This window comes from Peromyscus eremicus, chromosome 10 (assembly GCF_949786415.1).
Source record: "Peromyscus eremicus chromosome 10, PerEre_H2_v1, whole genome shotgun sequence".
In the NCBI taxonomy this organism is placed as follows: domain Eukaryota; kingdom Metazoa; phylum Chordata; class Mammalia; order Rodentia; family Cricetidae; genus Peromyscus; species Peromyscus eremicus.
In genome coordinates, this window is record NC_081426.1 from 77,934,550 (window position 1) to 77,956,146 (window position 21,597).

The following is a 21,597-nucleotide window of genomic DNA, read 5'->3' on the forward strand; positions in this document are numbered from 1 at the left end:
GTGGTATATTTGAATCTTGCTGTAATTGGTTCTTGAGGGATCTCCACACTGACTCCCATTGTCCCTAATCAAGTTTGCATTCCTCCCACAGTGGATGACATTGTCCCTTCCTCAGATCCAGGTCAGCATTAACTGTCTTTTGGTTGTTATTGATCTTGGCCATTCAGACTGTTTTTAGATGAAATCTCAAAGTAGTTTACTTTCTTTTCACTGATGACAAAGGCTATTACGTGCTTCTCTAATTGTTTCCCAGGCATTTGTGTTTCATCTTTTTTTGAGAATTCTCTGTTTAGTTCTGTCACCCATGTTTAATTGTTTATTTGTTTTCTTGATGTTCTGTTTCTTTTTAATTCTTTATACATTTTAGATATCAACCTCCTATCAGATGGCTCATTGGTAACGACCTTTTTCCATTCTGTAGCCTGTTGTTCTGCCAGATTGGTGGTGTAATTTACAATACAGTGGCTTTCCAGTTTCATGAGGTCCATTTATAAATGGCTGGTCTTAGTGCCTCTTGTTGTAAGTGTTCTGTTCAGGAAGTCCTTTTTTGGCCAACGAATTCAAGACTATTCCCTACTTTCACATCTATGAGATTCATATATTATGCTTTATGCGTAGATTCTTGATTCATTTGGAGTTGAGTTTTGTGCATGGTAATAAATAAATAAATAAAAAAAAACATGTTGATAGCATAGAGGGCTTCTTAGTGATCTTGCATCCACAAACAACCTCTGAACCACCTTCATTCTTTAGAGTGAGTGTTTTAATTGTGTAAATGTGTATTTTACATGGGTGTGCTCATTTGAGAGTGGGGGCACACCCATGACATGGCAAGCATCGGGATGTCAGAGTACAACATCCAGTGTTATTTTTCTCCTTCCACACTTTATGAGGCAGGGTATCTTTTGCTGAACAGCAGGCTCCTTGGCCTGCAAGCTTGAGGTAACTCTGTCTCTGCCTCACATCTCCTGGTTTGCTTACACTGGGGTTACAGATGCTACTAGATACAGCTTTCATATGGGTTCTGAGGATCCAATATAAGGGAGGATGTCTGGACAGACAAGTGTATTACCCATGGAGCCATCACCTCAGCCATAGTATTGTTTGGTATAACTTTAAAACTGTAAAAATGAATTTCTAAAATTTCTATGCACACGCGTGTTGACTACTTCAATTGAACTTTGTTTACTTTTCAATTTTATCATCGGCCTGAAATACAATTAAGTGCAGAAGAATTATTAATTCCCTGGGGGAAAAATCCTATGACTCGACAAAGAAGACTGAAAGCTGTCTAGTCACAGGATGAAGGACACTGCCATCACAGCCTCTCTTGCTGGGATGCACTGGGGAGGTCCGTATGGCTGTCCTCCCCACTTCAGCTACTCCCTTTTCTTCTTCTTTCCAGCTTTAGCAAACTTCTGGCAACAAAAGAGGCAAGACTTCATGATGATGAGCATCACAGTCAGCACACAGGCCAGCAGGAATCCAAGCACATCCAGAGAGTGGTACTGAAACCAGGTGAGGTCATGTGCTGCCACACGAAGGTGCTTGGCTCCTTTGTTGCGCATGACATACTCAATCCAGAAGACGGCTCTGTCCAGGGGCTTCATTGGTTGATCATGGTGGATTCTTGATAGCCTCATGGCATTCTCCTTATAGCTAAAGATAGCAACATGGAAAACCAATTAGTTTACTTAAGTGCATGAAGCCTATGGAAGGTTCAGGGAAAGCATCACGAGACTCAGTACATTCTTTAGATTAGCTGTAGATATAGTGTGTTTTTTTGGGGGGGACATGTTTGAAAGTTTGCCGCAAGGTTGGCATTTTCTGAAAAATTCTTTCCAAAACTGAAATGGGAAATCATTTGGAGAAGTAAATTTTTCCAGTAGAGGAAATATTAGTAGGCCATTTCAAACACTGCAAGGTACGTGGTTCAACCTAGTCTGAAGATGATCCATTGATACTTTTGTGAAGAAACTGTGCCAAAATTCTTTGTAAACTCAATAGAAATGCTATGAATGATTAAAAATTGGCAAATGGCGAGAAAGGGAAATACTTTACAACAGATGACATAAGGGCTGAGATACAGCTCATTGTTTGCTTGTCTAGAATGTTCCAGGACCTGAATTCAACCCCTAGTACTTCTAACAGCAGCAGAAGCACAGGAATGACAAGGATGCAGAGGATGTGGTACTTGTCAATTATTTTTTACCTTTCCACATTCTAAGTGTTTCTCTATGGGGTCCCGAGGGTGTGGTGTGTACCATGCAGCATGTGTGGAGGGCAGAGGAAACCTTGTGGGGGTCAGTTCTCTGCTCTTATAATGTAGCTTTTGGGAATTGAAAGTCAGGCTGACAGGCTGGTCAATGGTAGGAGGATGAGTATTACTAACAGAAGTGAATGCTGCACTCTAATTCAGTACAGTAGCTAGTAAAAGAGCATGGATTTCCTGAACAGTTATTCTGGGTTCTAGCTGTTTTGCTATTAGGAACCTTTTTAAAGAAATGGTAAACAATGTATCAAAAAGATCCCTAAAGGTCCATGGTTTTTGCAGCCCTGGTCATGAGAGTTAGGAAGTGGAATTGTGGGATGATGGAGAAATAAAATGTGGTATGAAAACATAGTTGAATATTATTCAATAATTATAAAGAAGGAAATCTTGTCTTTATAATAATAAGGATGAAACCAGAGGATATTATACTAAGTCATATAAACTAGGCCCTAAATTAAAACACTGTACATTCTCACCACTGTGTGGAAACTGCAGAGCTGATTTCATAGAAGGAGAGAGTAGAACAGTGGTAACTGGAGTCTAGGAATGGAGAGAGTGAGTGGGGATAGAGAGACATCAGCTAACACATGCATCCTGCCCCTGTCTAGCAGGACAGCGCTCTGTAGTGAGTCAGTGACTGAATTACAAGTTACATGTTCTCCTGTAACTTGTGGAATGTGGAAGAGGGGACTTTCCACACTGACAAAAATAAAATTATAAATGTCTAAGGAGATGGAAATGGTAAGTATTTTATTTGGTCATTACATATTATACATATATATCTACAAACATATGTAAATATATGCATAATTATTCTACTTTGGTCAGTGAGTAAGCATTATTTAAACAAAGGAAAAGAGTTTCAGAAATTTTAGCCATTGACTTGAAATATTTTAAATTTAGCTTCAATATCCCGTTTGTTGATTTGATCATCTTTGGAGACATTGTGTCCTTTCAGTGATCAAATTATTCTAAACTAACTCCTTGTACAGCAAATCAACAGGGATAGTTTGCAGTCTTGGTTGACAGAATAAGTTTTATATTGTTGTTGTTTTCAAACGTAGACTAAAGATCAGATGAATTCTACTGTGACCTTGGAGAGAACCTATCTGGACCAGTACCAACTTGAACAAAATCACTGTACTTACGAAGGGTCATTTGTCACTGTCTTCACTGCATCAACCAAATCTGCACTGGACATTGTGAGAAAGTCCAGTCTAACACCTGCTCCTTTGGTCTTCATACGAACAACATTATCAAACTGGTCTCCAAACAAAGGAATGCCAACCACAGGGATCCCGTGGTAGATTGCCTCATAGATGCCATTGGTGCCACCATGAGTTATAAAAGCTCTGGTTTTAGGATGACCTAGGAAGAGGAGAAATTAAAGGCAAGTATTAATCATGACTCTGAGAAAGAAAATGAGAAGCAGGAAAAACAGCACAGAAAGGGTAAATATTCTCTAGATATCATTATCATAACTACGGGACAGCACTGAATTTCTTCCATGTCTTATAGCTAGAAGAGTGCAAGTCCCCAGAGATTAAGTGAAGGCCACATAGAGGAGATGCAGTGTGAAAACAGAATGATTTTGTACAATGGACAAAAAGGGCAGCAAATAGCATGTGAAAGCACAGTCTGTGGTTCAGGAGAGTGTGTTCTCTTAAAGCAACAGTGAAGCCACTGCTCTGGATGGGTTGGCTTTACACAGGAGGGGTTGAGTGCTCACTGTGATGGAATAAGACTGAGGACATTTCATCACGTGGTACCATCTTATGTTGTGGGATCTTGGGAGGAGCATAGTAAATGAAGAGTCATTAATGAAAGAATACCATTCCCACTGGCATATACAATTGCCCTACAGTAGGGGAAATGGTCAATGTAAGTTATAGACATAGGAGGTGGAGAGAAAGAAGAAGTGATTTCATGTGTCTGAATGATAAATACAGCAGAGATAAAAATAGATTCTCCCATCTCAAATGTTACTGGAAGAATATTCCCATTAGTTTTTGTATGTATTCTCCCCAGGACTAGATCACAGCTGTCATAAATGCATTAGTGTTGACCGGCCATTCCTCATGTCTCAGGTGTTTCCTGATGCTTACCGAGAAGGTCATTCTGGGGGATCCATTTGTAGAGCCTAGTGTTGGAGCCTAAGGTGTCTGGCTTCTTGCCTTCAAATCGCCAAAGAACCTGTTAAGATGAAGCTAGCCTCTTATTACTTGATCAAATGTCGTTACCCCTGCTACTTACTCCTGGATAGATTAAGAATCACTGGTGATAAATGCCCAATGTCAAAGAGCCAGTAGGTGAGGATGGATGATAGGAACCATGAAGAACTACTACAGCAAGGATGCAACACTCTTCACTCTCCTGCATTTATTCTCATGCTTATCCAGGTGTCAGCAGGCCACCTTAACATTTAACCAACTGCAACTTAGACAAAGGCAGGTCCAGCAATGTCAAGCAAGAGGTAAGAAATGTGTGAATATTAATTCCAGTTCAACAATACATCAAAGTTACGAATATATATCTGGTTTTATTTTTCCAATATATATTTATAGCAGTTTATTTCTAAATATAACATTTGTCCATGGTATTTGATTTAGTTCACTTATAATTACTTTTTTTATAGGTATTTTATTAGATTAGGTTCTTGTCATGTGATACATGGTCAGTTCAAGAGCAAGTTCCCAAGTTCTCCTGGTTTAAGAATTAACAGGCTTAGTCCCCCCAGCTGAAACTGAGGATAGTAAATCCTGTCTTACCTATTTTTTTTCGAATAACAACATAAATATACCATGCATAGGTCCATTTTAAAATGGGAGAGATCACTTTTGGCCAAGATTACAAAGGAATATGACACTACAACCTCAATTCCAATTTTTAAACTTATATTTTTCTTTTACTTAAAACAGATTTTTTTCCATGCAACATATTCTTGCTCGTGGTTTCTTCACCCATACCCCTACCCCAGATCCTCATGTCTCCTCCTATCTAAATCCATACCTTTTCTTTCTCTCTGTTCTTAGGAAAGAAACAATCATTTCAAACAATGGTTCTCAATCCGTGGGTATTGACCCCTTTGGGGATTGAATGACCTTTTATAGATGTTGCCTAAGAACATCAGAAATATCAGATATTTATACTACAATTCATAACAGTAGCACATTACAGTTATAAAGAGGCAGCAAAAATAGTGTTATGGTTGTGGGTCACCACCACATGAGGAAAAAAAAAAAAAATATATATATATAAAAGCATTAGGAAGGTTTAGGACCACTAATAAAAAAAAAAGATAAAAGAAAAGTGAACAACCCAGAATAGCAGATATCCCATTTTTAAAATGAGAGTTTATTTTCATTTATGTGTAAGTTAGCGTGTTTGCATGTATGTGTGTCTGCCTGTGTGTGTGAGTGTTTGTGTTTGTGTGTGTGTGTGTTTCTGTGTCTCTGTGTGTATTCATGTGCATAAGAAGTGTGTGTGTGTGTGTGTGTGTGTGTGTGTGTATGTGTGTGTGTGTGTGTGTGTGTTCATATGTATGGGAAGTGTGTGTGTGTTCAAATGTATGGGAACTATGTCTGCCTCTGATGTGTGTGTGTGTGTGTGTGTGTGTGTGTGTGTGTGCATGTGTGTCTGTGTCTGTATCTGTGTCTCTGTGTGTGTGTTCATGTGTATGGGAAGTATGTATGGGTGTCATCTGAGCCCTGAAGTGTGCTTTGGATCTCATCCGATGGATTTATAGGCAGCTTTGAGCTGCCAGACATAGGGACTCAGAACTAAGTTAGATCCTCTGGGTGAGCAAAACATGCTCTTCAAGGATGTTCCTCCTCTCCCTCTCCCATCACTGCCCATGTTGAGTGCCTGCTTATCGCTACTGGGCCAGTGCACTTACTGCTTAAAATTGAATAGCAGTCTGATTACACTGTAATGTGTGTACTCCCCAGTTTTCCTCCAAGGTAATGGAGGAAGTGACAAGGCACACTCTATGTATGTGCCTACGATACCTTCCTAACACTAAGTTCACAAACTCTTGTTAACTGTTTTCCTTTCTGAACACGATGTTAATAACAAAGTTATTAATCAAAAACACCATCTACTATTTGACATCTGTCCCCTGTCTTTCTGAGTCACAGGTGACTTCAGAGATGAGTTAGAGCTATCAAGACAGCTTCAGTTTCACACAGGAGGTTTCTGCAATCACACCTGAACAGGATGTGACCATCTTAGGATGCAACACTGAGGCACTGTATCTCACCTTCTGTGGAATCTGGGCAAGACCCGCTGCTATCACATTGGCCCTTTCTTCTGTTAGGGTACCCACCATGGACCCCAGGGAAAACACCACAACACCATGTTCTCCAGAAGACTGGACAAAGTCTTCTATTTCCTGTTAATGAAATGTCAGCTCATCACAAACAGCAGCAACACAAAATAATGAGCATAGAAACTGACACCAACATCCATAGGAAGAAACTGAGCAGCATTAGAAATGATTAGAGTAGTGGGTACTTAAAAAAACTATTCACATCCACATATAAGAAATATAGTTGTAGCCAAGTATAAGGTTACAGTTCTCTGAGTTAAATTTATGTACTTATTCATACAAATAGCCCTGGCTTATTTCATCTTGAAAAACAAGATTTGTAGCAATTAATTCTGAATTCCTCTTTCTCCTTCCTAGTCCCTAGTTTACTGTACCTTCCCTTTATGCTTCCATGATTTTGACTAGTCTATGTAGTACATGTGATGACCACTATGATATTTTTGTGTTATTTTACTTGGTGTGATTTCATTATGGTTCTTGCCTAGATTTAAAGGCTTAGTTATATGTCTCTGTATTGATATAACCTCTATTTATCAAAACTCTATTATAAATTGCTGCCTAGGTTTCTGCTACTTCTATAATTGTCCTTCCACAGAAACCTGCTTGAGGTCCTTCATTCACTTGTTATATGCATGCCCAGGAGTGGAATCCATAGTACACAAATCTATTTTTCATTCACAGAAAGCTCCATTTCCTTCTCAGTAATGGTTGTTTTTAAGTAGAGCTTAGTCAGTTTTGTTGGAAAGACATTGCCTGTTTGAGATCACTTTCTTTTACTGTATATACATGTGCAAGAGTATGTGCATATGTATGTATGCATAAATATGTGTTGTTGGCAAGGTGTCTATTCTTGTCTGTGTCATTAAAAAAGCAGAGAAAGCAGTTGTATACTTCTGTAAATGTTTTTCTGGCCAAACTGTGGTGGTTTGAATGAAAATGGCCCCCACAGGGAGTGGTACTATTAGTAGGTGTGGCCTTGTTGGAGTAGGTGTGGCCTTGTTGGAGGAAGTGTATCAGTGTAGGTGGGTTTTGAGGTTCAGATGCTCAAGCCAGGCTAAGTGTCACAGTCTCTTCCTGATGCCAGATGCAGAACTCTCAGCTCTTTCTCCAGCACTATGTCAGCTTGAATGCTACCATGATTCCTACCATGAAGATATTGGTCTATCCTTCTGAATTGTAGTCCAGCCCCAATTAAATGCTTTCCTTTATAAGAGTTGCCATGGTCATGCTTTCTATTCACAGCAATAGAAACCCCAAGACACAAATTATATCATTTTTATCTTAGATCATTTTGTTCAGGACTTGGCTTTTTGATTCATCTCTGCATTTTATGTTTTTGCATACTCAATTTTTAGCAATAATTTATTTATTATTAGAGAATTTCATTTAAAGTACTTTAACAAAAACACCCCCCTCTCTGAGAATTCTTCCTTTTGCCATCCCATTCTTTTCCTCTCAACTTTGAGAACTTTTCGTTTTTTCTCTCATCTTTCCCCATTGAGTCTAGTTTGTGGTGCCCATCTAGTCTGGGGGTAGGGCCTCCCTTGGTATGTGGACAACCTGCCATGCATCACATTATTAAAGAGAACTGACTCTCCCTCTCCCAGCAGCTATGAAATACCAAGAGCTCCACAGCTAGTCATGGGATTTCATGCACACTCAGGTTTCAGAAGCCATACTCTACACAGTTGTTCTCCACTTGTGGATTATAACCCTTTTGGCAAACCAAATGTCCAAAATTTTTTACATTATGGTTTATGAACAGAAGCAAAATTAAGTTATGAAGTAACAACAAAAATGATTTTATGGTTAGGGGTCTCCAGAACATGAGGAACTGTATTAAAGGGTTGCAGCATTAGGAAGTATGAGAACCCCTGCTCTAAGAGAATCTTATTGAATTAATGTTACCCAAATGCTGACATTGGTCCTGATTATCCTTCATGTATTTTTCACTTCCTGCATATTTCTTTTCATTCCATAACTTCTTGTTCAATTGGTCACCCCTGAAAACATACATACAGACTAAGCAGGTTGTATTTATGTATTTACAGATGTGAGCACACACTGATATGTAAATAACAACATTTAATGAAAGAAGAGGCTATGAATTTTTAAGAGCAAAGAGGAAATATGGAAAGAAGGAAAGGAAAGGGAGAAATGATGTAATTATAGTCTAAAAAATTAAAAGGAATAATAAAAATTCTCAATTGAGAAAAGTATATGAATAAAAATAAGATTTACTCATACTCTTTTTGCAAAACTATGTCTGGTTTCTTAAAAAAAATGTAAGGTTTTAGTGTAGGTATGTCATTCAGTTATCAACTGTGAGCTTAGGGTGCACAAGACCCTGGGTTTAACTCCAACAAACACACATTGCAATTAATTTATTTTTTATTCTATTCATGTAATACACACACACACACATACACACACACACACACACACACAAAACCACAACATGATATATACGTTTAGGAAACAAATCCTGTTATCTAAATCTTTAGTCCTAAGAGATAGCACAATGTCAAATTTACTTCTCTCCCTTACATTTTCTAAGCAAATTTATGTTATACTTGACAAGATCAGTTAAGCATTCTTTGATACAATAATTGTAATATATGTATATAGTATACATTTAAAACTAATACTTGATTGTTTAAATTCGTTTTGTTTCTTTAATCAAAACTGTTATGAATAATAATTACCTATGCTTACTTTTCTATGTACAGTTTCCGATAAGTCTACTGTGAAACAAATGCCAATGATTTTTTTTAATTGACACTGATTAAATCAAGGTAAATAGTACATTCACGCAACTGTATATTACTCAGAATTTTAGTTTGAGAATGCTACAAATCCTGTCTCTTAGCTATTCTGGAATACACAAAGTGGTTTTTTTTGTTGTTTGTTTGTTTTGTTTTTCGAGACAGGGTTTCTCTTTGTAACCTTGGCTGTCCTGGAACTCACAGTATAGACCATGCTGGCCACAAACTCACAGAGATCCACCGACCTCTGCCTCCCAAGTGCTAGCATTAAAGGTGTGTGCCAGTACCACCGAGCTTTCAAAACATTTTAAAATGTGCATTTTAATGATTTTCATTAGTATAATTTAATGACTTCATTACATTTATTTATTATATGTATGACATCTGAAGAAAATTTTGGGACTTACCTTATTCCTTTCACCATTTGATTCCCAGGATTTAACTCAGATTCAAAGGCTTTGTTGCCAATGCCTTTAAGCCCCAAGCACCTAGTAGGCCTGCATTTTGTATCCTTATGTATTTTGTCAAATCTATTCTTTCATATGCGCAGAAAATTTAGTTGTAGCTGGAGTTATCTCCTGTTCCACCCAGGTCCGCAGCCACTCAGACCCAAGTAAACACACAGAGACTCACGTTACTTATAAACTGTTTGGCCATGGTAGACTCCTTGCTATCCAGTTCTTTTATCTTAAATTAACCCATTTATATCAATCTATAAGTTGCCCCATGGATTGTGGCTTACTGGTACTTTCACATCATGCTTCCTCTGTGTCTGGCTGGCAACCTCTAACTCAGCCTCCCTATTCCCAGAATTCTCTTCTCTGCTTATCCCACCTATACTGTACTTCCTACCTGGCTATTGGACAATAAGCATTTTATTTAGCAATCACTCAGAGCAATACATTCACAGCATCCCCAGCATTTTAGCTTCTAATGAGAAGAGGCGAGTGCTTTGGAGAAATAATTCCCATCCCAAAAGGATCAAAAGAGTTGAAAACATTGAGACTGAAAACTATTTCCTATAATTTCAATACAAATTATATTATTCCTAATTATCATGAGTAAACTGCATTTTTACCCTGCTTCCTTCCTTCTTTATTCCTTTCTCTTGCACTGTGCATGTGGGGCCAGCTCTCTGCTACTGAGCAACAGCCTCAGCACAGCCTGTAAGTCCTCAGTCTACCTCCCTCCCACCTCTCCTGCTGATCTTGCCATCCCTTAATGTAAAGACAGAGTTGCTTGTAAACAGTGCTGCCCTGCACAGAACTTATGAATCATCCCTCAACTTTTGGATTTCTCAATTACATCTTAACTAAATTTAAAAAACAGACATGTAGTCTTTGGGGTAAGATCAGACTGTATGTTGCTGTCATTACACAACTAAAAAAGGGGTCTCCAGAGACATTTCATACTAGAGCAGAAAAACTTTCACTTGTCGCGCATCATGAAGTGTTATGTTAAAATCACAATGCGATCTTGCCCCGGACTTCCCTTCTGAAGCACAGGTGAGTGCCCTAGCTTGCCCCGGACCCCATCCCTGGGCACCAGCCACTCCGGGGAAGACCTGCCCAACTTGGCCCCAGGTTCTGGTCCCCGGGCAGGTGCCCTTCTAGCCCCACCGGGAAGGAGGGAAGGATCTCCTTCTCCAAGACCCCTGGCAGACCCTGCAGTCTCCACGCCCTGCCCCCACGCCCATCCGCCTGAGCCCCAAGCCTCTTCCTGAGACTTAGAGGCCGGCCCCTCAGCTCCCATCTTGCCCCGGACTTCCCTTCTGAAGCACAGGTGAGTGCCCTAGCTTGCCCCGGACCCCATCCCTGGGCACCAGCCACTCCGGGGAAGACCTGCCCAACTTGGCCCCAGGTTCTGGTCCCCGGGCAGGTGCCCTTCTAGCCCCACCGGGAAGGATCTCCTTCTCCAAGACCCCTGGCAGACCCTGCAGTCTCCACGCCCTGCCCCCACGCCCATCCGCCTGAGCCCCAAGCCTCTTCTTGAGACTTAGAGGCTGGCCCCCAGCTCCCATCTTGCCCTGGATTTCCCATCTGGAGGAGAGAGAGAGAGAGAGAGAGAGAGAGAGAGAGAGAGAGAGAGGAGAGCACCCATCTTCCCCCGGACTTCCCTTCTGAACAAGAGCTCCCATCCTGCCCCGGACTTCCAATTTGGACAAGAGAGCTCCCATCTGGACAAGAGAGAGAGAATTCCTGAATCTGCCAGCTCTGTCTGAACCAAGTGTGCGGATAAGGCCAGGAACGAACCACAAGGAGATGGGCAGACGTCAAGGCAGAAACACATACAACAAAATGAATAGTAATACACCATCACCAGGCCCTAGCCCTCCTCCAACACCTAGACCTGAACATCAGAAATTGGAAGAAGCAGAAGAAAATAGCCTTATGAATGTCATCATGAAGAAGCTAGAGGCTCGTGTAGAGGAAAAGACAAAAAAATGTGAAGAACGCTGTAAACAACTAGAGGAAAGGGCAAACAAATTAGAAGAAATCAAAAAAGTCCTCGAAGAGAACAATAAAATACTGAAAGAAAATCAAGAAAAATCAATGAAACAAATGAAGGAAACAGTCCAAGACCTGAAAAGGGAAATAGAAAAAATGAAGAAGACACAAACAGAGGGAATGCTGGAAATAGAAAATCTGAGAAAACGATTGGGAACTTCAGATGCAAGTATAATCAACAGAATGCAAGAGATGGAAGAGAGGATCTCTAGCGTTGAAGATACAATAGAAGAAATAGATACATCAGTCAAAGAAAACACTAAAGTCAACAAAGTCATGAACCAAAATGTCCAAGAAATTTGGGACACCATGAAAAGACCAAACCTACGAATAATAGGGGTAGAAGAAGGAGAAGAATACCAACTCAAGGGCACAGAAAATATATTCAACAAGATCATAGAAGAAAACTTTCCCAACTTAAAGAAGGAAATGCCTATGAAGATACAGGAAGCCTATAGAACACCAAACAGACTAGACCCCCAAAAAAAGTCCCCTCGCCACATAATAATTAAACAATTAAACGTACAGAATAAAGAAAGAATATTAAGAGCAGCAAAGGAAAAAGGCCAAGTGACATATAAAGGCAAACCTATCAGAATAACACCCGATTTCTCAATGGAGACTTTGAAAGCCAGAAGGTCCTGGACAGATGTAATGCAGACATTAAGAGACCATGGATGTCAGCCTAGACTAATATACCCAGCAAAACTTTCAATCCTCATAGATGGAGTGAACAAGACATTCCATGACAAAGCCAGATTTAAACAATATTTATCCACAAACCCAGGCCTACAGAAAGCACTAGAAGGAAAATTCCAACCTAAGGAAGTCAGATACAACCTCGAAAACACAGGCAATAGATAAAGCCACAGCAGTAGACCCCAACGAAGAAAAGTACACACACATCACCACCAAAAAATAACAGGAATGAACAATCACTGGACATTAATATCTCTCAATATCAATGGACTTAATTCACCTATAAAAAGACATAGGCTTACAGAATGGATACGAAAGCAGGACCCATCTTTCTGCTGCATACAAGAAACACATCTCAAATTCAAAGATAGACACTACCTAAAAATAAAAGGCTGGGAAAAGACTTTCCAATCAAACGGTCTTAAGAAACAAGCGGGTGTAGCCATCCTGATATCCAGCAAAATAGACTTCAAACTAAAATCAATCAAAAGAGATCAAGAAGGGCATTACATACTCATCACAGGAAAGATCCACCAAGATGAAGTCTCAATTCTGAACATTTATGCCCCAAACACAAGGGCACCCACATATGTAAAAGAAACATTATTAAAGCTTAAATCACATATAAAACCCCACACATTAATAGTGGGAGACCTCAACACCCCACTTTCACCACTGGACAGATCCCCCAAATCGAAACTTAACAGAGAAATAAAGGACTTAACTGATGTCATGACTCAAATGGACTTAATCGACATCTATAGAACATTCCATCCTAACAAAAAAGAATATACCTTCTTCTCAGCACCCCATGGAACCTTCTCTAAAATCGACCACATACTTGGTCACAAAGCAAATCTAAACAGATACAAAACAATTAGAATAACCTCCTGTGTTCTATCAGACCACCATGGTCTAAAGTTGGATTTCAACAACAACAACAACTACAGAAAACCTACAATCTCATGGAAACTGAACAATACCCACCTGAATCACCAATGGGTTAAGGAAGAAATAAAGAAAGAAATTAAAGACTTCCTAGAGATCAACGAAAATGAAGATACCACATATCCAAACCTATGGGACACTATGAAAGCAGTACTAAGAGGGAAATTCATAGCACTAAATGCCCACATAAATAAGCTGGAGAAATCTCACACTAGTGACTTAACAGCACACCTGAAAGTTCTAGAACAGGAAGAAGCAAAGTCTCCCAGGAAAAATAGATGCCAGGAAATTATCAAAGTGAGAGCTGAAATCAATAAAATAGAAACAAAGAGAACAATACAAAAAATTAATGAAACAAAGAGTTGGTTCTTTGAGAAAATCAACAAGATAGACAAGCCCTTATCCAAACTAACCAAAAAACAGAGAGAGAGCATCCAAATCAACAAAATCAGAAATGAAAAGGGGGACATAACAACAGACATTGAGGAAATCCAGAGAATCATCAGGTCATACTTCAAAAACCTCTATTCCACAAAACTGGAAAACCTAAAAGAAATGGATAATTTTCTGGATAGGTACCACATACCTAAATTAAATCAAGACCAGATAAACTATTTAAATAGTCCAATAACCCCTAACGAAATAGAAACAGTCATTAAAAGTCTCCCAACCAAAAAAAGCCCAGGACCAGATGGTTTCAGTGCAGAATTCTACCAGATCTTCAAAGAAGAGTTAATACCAATACTCTCTAAATTGTTCCATACAATAGAAACAGAAGGAACATTACCAAACTCCTTCTATGAGGCTACAATTACCCTGATTCCCAAACCAAACAAGGATACAACAAAGAGAGAGAACTACAGACCGATCTCCCTCATGAACATTGATGCAAAAATACTCAATAAAATACTGGCAAACAGACTCCAAGAACACATCAAAACAATTATCCACCATGATCAAGTAGGATTCATTCCAGGGATGCAAGGATGATTCAACATACGAAAGTCTGTCAATGTGATACACCATATAAACAAACTCAAAGAAAAAAACCACATGATCATCTCACTAGATGCTGAAAAGGCATTTGACAAAATCCAACACCCCTTCATGATAAAGGTCTTGGAGCGATCAGGAATACAGGGAACATACCTAAACATAATAAAGGCAATTTACAGCAAGCCAACAGCCAACATCAAATTAAATGGAGAGAAACTCAAAGCAATTCCACTAAAATCAGGAACGAGGCAAGGCTGTCCGCTCTCCCCATACTTATTCAATATAGTACTTGAAGTTCTAGCCAGAGCAATAAGACAACATAAGGAGATTAAGGGGATACAAATTGGAAAGGAAGAAGTCAAGCTTTCCCTATTTGCAGATGACATGATAGTATACTTGAGCAACCCCAAAGATTCCACCAAGGAACTGATACAACTTATAAACACCTTCAGCAACATAGCAGGATACAAGATCAACTCCAAAAAATTAGTAGCCCTCCTATATACAATGGACAAAAAAGCGGAGAAGGAAATCAGAGATACATCACCCTTTACTATAGCCACAAATGACATAAAATACCTTGGGGTAACACTAACCAAGCAAGTGAAGGACCTATATGACAAGAACTTTAAGTCCCTGAAAAAAGAAATTGAAGAAGATGTCAGAAAATGGAAAGATCTCCCATGCTCATGGATAGGCAGAACTAACATAGTAAAAATGGCAATCTTACCAAAAGCAATCTACAGATTCAATGCAATCCCCATCAAAATACCAACACAATTCTTCACAGACCTGGAAAGAATAATACTCAACTTCATATGGAAAAACAAAAAACCCAGGATAGCCAAAAGAATCCTGTACAATAAAACAACCTCTGGAGGCATCACGATCCCTGACTTCAAGCTGTACTATAGAGCTACAGTAATAAAAACAGCTTGGTACTGGCATAAAAACCGACATGTGGACCAATGGAATCGAATTGAAGACCCTGACATTAATCCGCACACCTATGAACAAATAATTTTTGACAAAGAAGCCAAAAGTGCACAATGGAAAAAAGAAAGTATCTTCAACAAATGGTGCTGGCAAAACTGGATATCAACATGTAGAAGGCTGCAAATAGATCCATATCTATCACCGTGCACAAAACTTAAGTCGAAGTGGATCAAGGACCTCAACATAAATCCAGCTACTCTGAACCTGCTAGAAGAGAAAGTAGGAAGTAGTCTTGAACACATTGGCATAGGAGACCACTTTCTAAATAGAACACCAGTAGCACAGACACTGAGAGAAACAATCAATCAATGGGACCTCTTGAAACTGAGAAGCTTTTGTAGGGCAAAGGATACGGTCAACAAAGCAAAGCGACAGCCTACAGAATGGGAAAAGATCTTCACCAATCCTACATCTGACAGAGGACTGATATCCAGAATATATAAGGAACTCAAGAAATTAGACATCAAAATGCCCAACAGTCCAATTAAGAAATGGGCTATAGAACTAAACAGAGAATTCTCAACAGAGGAAACTCAAATGGCTGAAAGACATTTAAGGAATTGCTCAACATCCCTAATCATCAGGGAAATGCAAATCAAAACAACTCTGAGATACCACCTTACGCCTGTCAGAATGGCTAAGATCAAAAACACTGAAGACACCTTATGCTGGAGAGGATGTGGAGCTAGGGGAACTCTCCTCCACTGCTGGTGGGAATGCAAGCTTGTACAACCACTTTGGAAATCAATATGGCGATTTCTTAGAAAATTGGGAATCCATCTCCCCCAAGATCCAGCTATACCACTCTTGGGCATATACCCAAGGAATGCTCAACCACACCACAAGAGCACTTGTTCAGCTATGTTCATATCAGCGTTGTTTGTAATAGCCAGAACATGGAAACAACCTAGATGCCCTTCAACTGAAGAATGGATAAACAAAATGTGGTACATATACACAATGGAATACTACTCAGCAGAGAAAAACAATGACATCATGAGGTTTGCAGACAAATGGATGGATCTAGAAAAAATCATCCTGAGTGAGGTATCCCAGACTCAGAAAGACAAACATGGTATGTACTCACTCATAACAGGATACTAGATGTGGAACAAGGATGACTGGACTGCTACTCACATCACCAGGCAGGCTACCTGGAAAACAGGACCCCAAGAAAGACACAGGGATCGCCCAACGACAGAGAAATGGAATGAGATCTACATGAACAGCCTGGACATGAGTGGGGGTAGTGAAGGGTGAGGGTCGAGGGAAAGAGAGCTTGGGTGAGTGGGAGATCCCAGCTGGATCAACAACAGAGAGGGAGAACAAGGAATAGGAGACCATGGTAAATGAAGACCACATGAGAATAGGAAGAAACAAAGTGCTAGAGAGGCCCACAGAAATCCACAAAGATACCCCCACAACAGACTGCTGGCAATGGTCGAGAGACAGTCCGAACTGACCTACTCTGGTGATGGGATGGCCAAACACCCTAATTGTCGTGCTAGAAACCTCATCCAACTACTGAGGGATCTGGATACAGAGATCCATGACTAGGCCCCAGGTGGATCTCTGGGAGTCCAATTAGCGAGAATGAGGAGGGTTTATATGAGCGAGAATTGTTGAGACCAAGGTTGGGTAAAGCACAGAGACAAATAGCCAAACAAACGGAAACACATGAAATATGAACCAATGGCTGAGGGGTCACCAACTGGATCAGGCCCTCTGAGTGGGTGAGACAGTTGATTGGCCTGATCTGTTTGGGAGGCATCCAGGCAGTGGGACCGGGTCCTGTGCTCATTGCATGAGTTGGCTGTTTGAAACCTGGGGCCTATGCAGGGTCCCTTGGCTCGGCATGGGAGGAGGGGACTGGACCTACCTGGACTGAGTCCACCAGGTTGATCTCAGTCTGTGGGGAAGGCTTTGCCCTGGAGGAGATTGGAATGGGGGGCGGGCTGGGGGGAAGGTGAGGGGGGCGGGAGGGGGGAGAACAAGGGAATCTGTGGCTGATATGTAGAACTGAATTATATTGCAAAATAAAAATTAAAAAAAAAATAAAAAAAAAATAAAAAAAAAAATAAAAAAAAAATCACAATGCATTCCTCTGAGCCTTCAGAGGGATACCATCTTATGAGCTTACAGAATTCATTTGCAGTCATTAACTAAGGGCAGGCTTTAGTGACCAGAGAGAGCTGAGATTTCCTCATTAAGCAGAACTGTTTTCCTATCTGCTCCATCTCTGCTCTTTACTTTTACTGCCAGGCAACTTGGCCTTTCCTCACTGTAACATTTCCATAGTTTGTTACTTGTTCACAGTTTGTCTTCAAGGCAGAATTGCTGGTGTTTGTGGGTGAGCCTGTGCACACTTCGTTTCTCTGTCTGCTTGGTACTTTCCTGTGGGGTGTCCCTGTCACTTATCTGTATGTTCTGTGTGAGCCACTGAGGTTTTCTCATGTTGAATAGGACTCTAACTGTCCTGTTCCTCAGAAGTCCCACAAGGCTCCATAAAAGAAGTTCATATTCTTGTGATGGGATAGATACACTCATTTCTACTGGCCAGTTTCTCTATCTAAATTCCTGTGACTCTCTGAGTTTGACACAAACATTCTGAAGGAATGAAATAGAATCACTCCTGCCAAATATGTAAGGCAAAGAGAAGGAAGCAGACAGGAATATATTTACTTCCGGTAGAGGCTTGGCAGGTCTGCAGTGAAGTCCTCCAACAAAATCAAAATTTGGTAAGAGAGGGTGAGGAAATTCCAAATCCCAGTAGGTTCGAATGAGCCATACATCTGCCTTCCCCATCAACTCAATGAGTGTGGTGGGTCTTCCTGAAGAGGAATAAGAACAGGGAAGGTATAACTGGTGACAAATATCAAGTGAAGATAAGTATGCCAGGGAATATTCTGAAAGCACTTTTGATAACATAGCCAGAGTTGTTTATAATTATATCTCTGGGATATAATATGTTTATGTGTGTGTGTGTGTGTGTGTGTGTGTGTGTGTGTGTGTGTATGTGCATGTGTGTGAGACTTGAGAAAAGACAACACATCTGTAACACCTTGGAAATTCATGATTACCAAATATCTAGATATGCCATTGAAGTATAATCAATTCCATTATCTATGAATCCTGCCTGTCGTGCTCATGGAATCATTTCCCCTGGTTTTCTTCATCTAGTTTGTTCTGTTTAGTGTTGGGACCTTGATGTGTGCTCCTCTAAGGGAAATGGGAACTTTATGATGTTTTGTTTTGAGATAGTCTAATGGAGCCCAGGGTGGTCCCTATGTCACTATATAGCCAAAGTTGACCTTGAACTCCAGATCCTCTTTTTTCTCAACTCAACTGCTAGGATTACAGATGTGTGCTGCCATGCCCAGTGTAAACATTTGTGGGGATTTCAGGATTTCATTTTTAGACAGGGTCTCACTATATAGTCCTGGCTGACCTCAAAGAGAATTTCAATTATGTGTGAGTTCCTTGTCCTGGTACTGCTCTTAAATTATGACTGAATGTATGTATGAGTATATTTGCAAATAATAAGTGATAGTAAGTCTTAGAATATGGGAAGAGATGTCTATTCTCTATGATTTTTCCTTAAAAAACATCTAAATCTCTGTAACTAATAATTTCCATGTCCACATTTGAACATTTTAGGATTTTAAAAGATATTTACTTATTTGCTTTTGTGTGTGTGTTCAGAGGACATTTGGAGGAAAACATTTTGTTCTTTTACTCCTTACGTTCTGTGAATGGGTCAAGGTCTTCAGGTTTTTGGCAGCATGGGCCTTAACTTGGTAAGCCATTTGCTGGGGCCATTAAAGGTTTAAAGGGGAAGAATTTTAAACACCCAGTGATTGAACATGGATTCTCTAAAATCCGGCATTCATAAACTTGCTGTGTCTGAGACAGAGATGGTGTATGTCACAACTGTGAAGAAATTCATTATGTAAAGTCAGAAAATATTTCAAATTTTAAATAAAATAACTGATTACCTTAGAAGTGACAAGTTCTCTACACTGTGTAGATAACTGTGGCAGAAATAATTGTTAATCCTGAAGCTACATGTCTGTCACTCAAGAATACATTGGATGAGTTTAAAACAAATCATTTTGGGGGTCAGCCAGGTGCCCCAATGTGTTAAAGCACTGGCTGTGCAAGGTGGCAGGCACACTTCCATCCTCAGACTGTGTGTAAAAGTGTAAAGAGAGAATAGACTCCACAAAGTGTCCCCTAAATTCCACATGTGTACCTTGACACATGGCTTCCCAATCAGTGCTCAAATAATAATAATAGTGATGATGATGAGAAACATCACAGGTAAAACTGTTCTAAAACATGTGATAAAGTAGCTAGTAAATGCCTATGTACTTCGTAAGAGAAATCCACAAACATTGCTTGGTGAATGTTTGGCATTCTGACCTGTCCTGTGCAAGTTAAAACAAGGCTTTCAAATTTGCCATTGAAACACAGGATTTTCTACAATGTTTTCAATTTGGCAGATAATTTCACAGATTTTTCACCCTTTTGCTTATGATTATCTATCCTGTTCTTTCAAGTACATCTTCAATGACGCAGCAAATTTAGAATGCTGTAGCTAAAACAGATCATGGCACTTACCTAATACTTCACTGTAAAACTGATTCCACCTCTTCTCATTAAATGTTTGGAACCAAAAGTCAAAACAAAGCACATAGATTACATTTTGCACCCGCTCCATGAATGTCATTCGATCACTCAATTCTGACATAGCAGGAGGCACATAGGAAGGAGGCAGTGGGAGTCCTCCACTGTACTTTTCATATGTGGACCCAGGAAAGAAGCGGAGACTGTACACAAGTGGTGTCTTGAGAAGCTCAGCCAGCAGGTCACCGCAGGGTATGAAGGGATCTGCTACCACGACATCAAAGCTTGAATTGCGTAGTTTTGTCATGAGTTCCTTGTTAAAAACCACATCTTTGCAGATTCTCTCAGTAAATTCAGAGTATAACCAAAAAAGTTCTTGCAACATTAAAAAATATCTCCAAAATGATTGCTTTGGCAGCTCATAAATGCATTTCCTCAGTGAGTCCATAAAAAATTCCTCGAAATCAGCCTTGGGAAAGGATGAAGTGTATGTCTCAAACTCAATAGCAGGTGTGTTGTCAACCTCATAAGAAAGGGAAGCTGAGGGTATCAGAACAGTCACTTCATGTCCCTTCTTCACAAGCTCATCTAGGATTACCTTTAAGTTGAGCCAATGGCTGTATTCCATTGGCCACACCAGCACCTTCCCACCACTCCCAGATCCAAAGAAGCCACTCAGCTGGAGCAGGAACAGGGCCGCTGTCATTTTCACAGACATCTTGGGTAAGTTCAGAGCTGCCTTTCAAATGGCGATTACTCAGCTCTTGTAGATCTAGACACAGTAACAATCAATTAGTTAAAGTACAACTTGCACCTACCAAAGTAAATACAAGTGGGATAGTCACAGCCTCTAGATGCCAAGTACAAAAATCAGGAGGCAGATGTGAACATGTGAAATGACTCCTGATTCTCAGTGACCTTAAATGAGTCATTTATCTTTGATATGTTAGAGATTTAAAAAAAAATATTAGAATAGTGAAAATGAGCCTTTTGCTGGACTGCACTAGGGAAGCAAAAGCAGGCTGATTTCTGAGTTCAAGGCCAGCCTGGTCTACAAAGAGAGGTCCAGGATAGTCAGGGATACACAAAGAAACCCTGTCTTGAAAAATCAAAACCAGGGAGAGAGAGAAAGAGAGGGGAGAGAGAGAGAGAGAGAGAGAGAGAGAGAGAGAGAGAGAGAGAGAGAGAGAGAGAGAAGAGAGAAGAGAGAAGAGAGAGGAGAGACAGAGACAGAGATACAGATATGAAGAGAGAAAGAGAAAATGAACTTTGTCAAAAAGTATACATTGATATAGAACCTGAAATAAAGACAACACTTCTGTGTCAGATTTTTTTCTCACTGTTCAGTAACCCTTTCCCATATCAAAGTGTATGATGTGTTAATGTATCACATAACTCCTCAACTTTAGATCAATAGTCCAGAGGTTCATAGTATAATCTCTGAATTATAAATCAACTACT

General features: G+C 39.9%; 1 protein-coding gene across 2 annotated transcripts; it reads right to left on the bottom strand.

Moving 5' to 3' along the window:
• Positions 1 to 1,228: 1,228 nt before the first annotated feature.
• LOC131920299 (UDP-glucuronosyltransferase 2B31-like) lies at positions 1,229 to 20,854 on the bottom strand. Of its 2 annotated transcripts, none has more exons than XM_059274613.1 (6): positions 20,131 to 20,854; positions 18,193 to 18,341; positions 6,531 to 6,662; positions 4,378 to 4,465; positions 3,421 to 3,640; positions 1,229 to 1,659 (listed from the first exon to the last, which is right to left on the bottom strand). In XM_059274613.1, exons 1-6 carry the CDS (start codon positions 20,852 to 20,854, stop codon positions 1,380 to 1,382), a joined length of 1,593 nt encoding a protein of 530 aa, XP_059130596.1. In that variant the 3' UTR covers positions 1,229 to 1,379. The 2 variants fall into 2 exon arrangements, with proteins under 2 accessions (XP_059130596.1, XP_059130597.1); XM_059274614.1 differs by having other exon boundaries at positions 1,232 to 1,659; positions 20,383 to 20,854.
• Between the last annotated feature and the right edge of the window lie 743 nt (positions 20,855 to 21,597).